Source organism: Olea europaea, unplaced genomic scaffold (genome assembly GCF_002742605.1).
Source record: "Olea europaea var. sylvestris unplaced genomic scaffold, O_europaea_v1 scaffold4555, whole genome shotgun sequence".
Taxonomy (NCBI): Eukaryota; Viridiplantae; Streptophyta; class Magnoliopsida; order Lamiales; family Oleaceae; genus Olea; species Olea europaea.
This window is the reverse complement of record NW_019262865.1, coordinates 1-2,728: the sequence shown is the minus strand read 5'-3', so window position 1 is coordinate 2,728 and position 2,728 is coordinate 1. Positions and strand designations below refer to the sequence as shown.

The 2,728-nt window shown below is 32.8% G+C and overlaps 1 protein-coding gene across 1 annotated transcript; it reads left to right on the top strand.

The window, feature by feature from the left end:
- Positions 1 to 1,280: 1,280 nt before the first annotated feature.
- On the top strand, positions 1,281 to 2,724 carry LOC111388120 (casein kinase 1-like protein 10; the record flags this gene model as incomplete). The annotated part of the gene is made up of 5 exons (XM_023012792.1): positions 1,281 to 1,933; positions 2,085 to 2,148; positions 2,246 to 2,330; positions 2,419 to 2,545; positions 2,687 to 2,724. Coding segments are annotated over exons 2-5 (270 nt in total), but the record flags the coding sequence as incomplete, so codon positions are not given.
- Positions 2,725 to 2,728: the final 4 nt, after the last annotated feature.

Genomic DNA, 2,728 nt, shown 5'->3' with positions numbered 1-2,728 from the left:
TTCTCTTTAGGTTCAGGATGTACATATGTGATAGAGGAGGACAGTGAATCACATGGTGCATTTATGACGTTTAAGAATATCGGTTAATGAAGATATTTTATACGATTATGATTGCTAGTAAAGTATAGCGATTGGTGATTAATCATTTTTTTTTCTCACCAACCATTTCAAATTATATAAGTGGAACACCAAAAATCATCTGAGATTATTTTTCTCCTAACATTTGAAATGAGCAGACTTTCCTTTTCTTAATCAACATCGCAAGCAATTCAGAAATAGTACATTATGCCACAGAGAGCAAATATACGCACGTTTGAAATAGCTGTTTTAGTCTTACGCCTTGAATCCCTCCTCACGTGAGACTTCTATAAAATGCCTCAAAGCTTACACCTTAAGCACCATTCGTGACACTTAAACCTCAAGGCTGAGCCTCAAGCAAATTAAGTTGCTTTCCCATTTGTGTTGCGTTTTTCCATTTTTGAACATTGTAGTACTCAAATCTTTGGACTATTTCTTTACAATCTAGAATGTTTAACGGGGTTTATTTATATCTTTTTTTTTTCTTTCCTTTTTTTGCCTATTGTGGGGAGACGGGAAGAGAATACGTGATTGCTAGTGAAGGACTGTGATGAAGTATGAGAAGAAATTCATGGTAATGAGCAATGTTGCTTGGGCAGGTGTTCATTATGGGTACATCAAGAGTCAAATTTTTCTCTTTAATTTAGGATATGGGGATATAATTATAAAGGATCCAAAGTTTAGACACAGTACATGGATACACTCTATGAACCTAAATTTTTTGTAGAAATTTATATACAGATGATTATAGATGCATTTTTTGTGATAATATGTTTACCTGTCAATTTAAAATAAATTAAATTGCAAATTGTAATTCTAAATCTGATTGTCATTTCAAGTCGTGAAATGTAAGATGCAACTTAGAAATCAATGTAAATTTAACACCAACATAACAAAGACAATATAAAGGATACCCTTATAATATAAAGGATCCGATACCCATTATACTTGTCGTGTCATCTGTACTTCCGAGTAACATAGGTGATGAGAAGCATGATATTGATGATTCCCTTAAAGATTCTATTAATGGTTATGATAGAAGAATTTCTAAGTTGCTTCTTTTATTTATATATTACAATTTTGTTTCATGATTACTAATTTAAGAACTTATTGTTTGCTACTTAATTAATCTATTTTTTGTTTGTCTGTAAATGTGTTAGTTTGTTTTGTTATGGATTTTTAAGATGATTTATGATTTATTATGACATTGTTTGTAGTTTTTTATTTTTATTTTTTTTTTGAATTATGTCATTGGTTTTGTCTTGAAGCATATATCTCACCTCGCATAGATAAATCGCGTAAGAACTTAATTAATCCTTTTTAAACTATTTATACACAAGGCATTCCACTTTGACTCCCTGCTGACTGGGTATCCAACCAACTGATCTTCCTGCTGCTGAACATTGTTGCACTCTTCTCGTTTTGTTTACTTGACTTTAGAGCAGAGTCAGAAGTAGTAGTTTCTAGGAGCAGGTGAGCACATGTCCAGTCCTAGAGACTATTTTAAAACCAAATGGTGATGGGGATATTCTTTTTGAACTATACTGTTTCTTCTATATGCTACTCTTATCCAAGTGATGATACATGGTTTTCTTGCCATATAAAGCGTGAAATGATAAATTTTCATTTCACCATCAACTCAAAACAACATTGTCAATTATGCATTTGAGGTATGAAATATAAGTTCTCTTTTTTCTTCATGCACATTTAAATATCTCAGATGACATCTGCATTAATTTTCAGCTATCAATATTCATCTTTATTACTTCATTGACCTTTTTCCTTATTTGTAGGGAAAATAAAAATCTCACTGGCACAGCTCGTTATGCAAGCGTAAACACCCATCTTGGAGTTGGTGAGTGAACATTATGGTTGCCACTAATGACTGAAGATACTCGTATTGCTTCATGATAACTCATATCAAACTATTGACAAGAGCTAAAACAATTACAAAGGCATACTAGTGCTTTTTTGACTTTTCCTATTCCTCTGATTACCTATTTCAGAACAAAGCAGAAGGGATGATCTGGAATCTCTTGGTTATGTTCTTATGTACTTCCTCAGGGGAAGGTTAGGCATAAGAACTTTACCTTAGATTTTTCTACTGTTCTTTCTCCTCTCTCTTGCATAACTGACTGACTAATCACATTTGATTTTTCCATCTTAGCCTCCCTTGGCAGGGCCTGAAAGCTGGCACTAAAAAACAAAAATATGACAAAATTAGTGAGAAGAAGATGCTTACACCCGTAGAAGTATACCTTGTTTATCCTGGCATCAGTTGTAGGAATTTTTTTTTGTGCAAAGATTTTTCGAATGACAGCATTTTGCATTTTCTAACAGGTTCTTTGTAAATCTTATCCATCGGAGTTCATATCATATTTCCATTATTGTCGATCATTACGATTTGAGGACAAGCCTGATTATATGTACTTGAGGAGACTTTTCCACGAGCTCTTTATTCGAGAAGGTAAATATATGTAGGGATGTTTACATTGCCATATCTATCTTCTTTTCAGTTTATTCCATTTTATAGTCAATATAATATCCTTGAAGCTGATTTTAATAGTTTATAATGTTTTCTTCTTGATGAATATGATATCCGGAGCAGGTTATCAGTTGGACTATGTGTTCGACTGGACTATATTGAAAT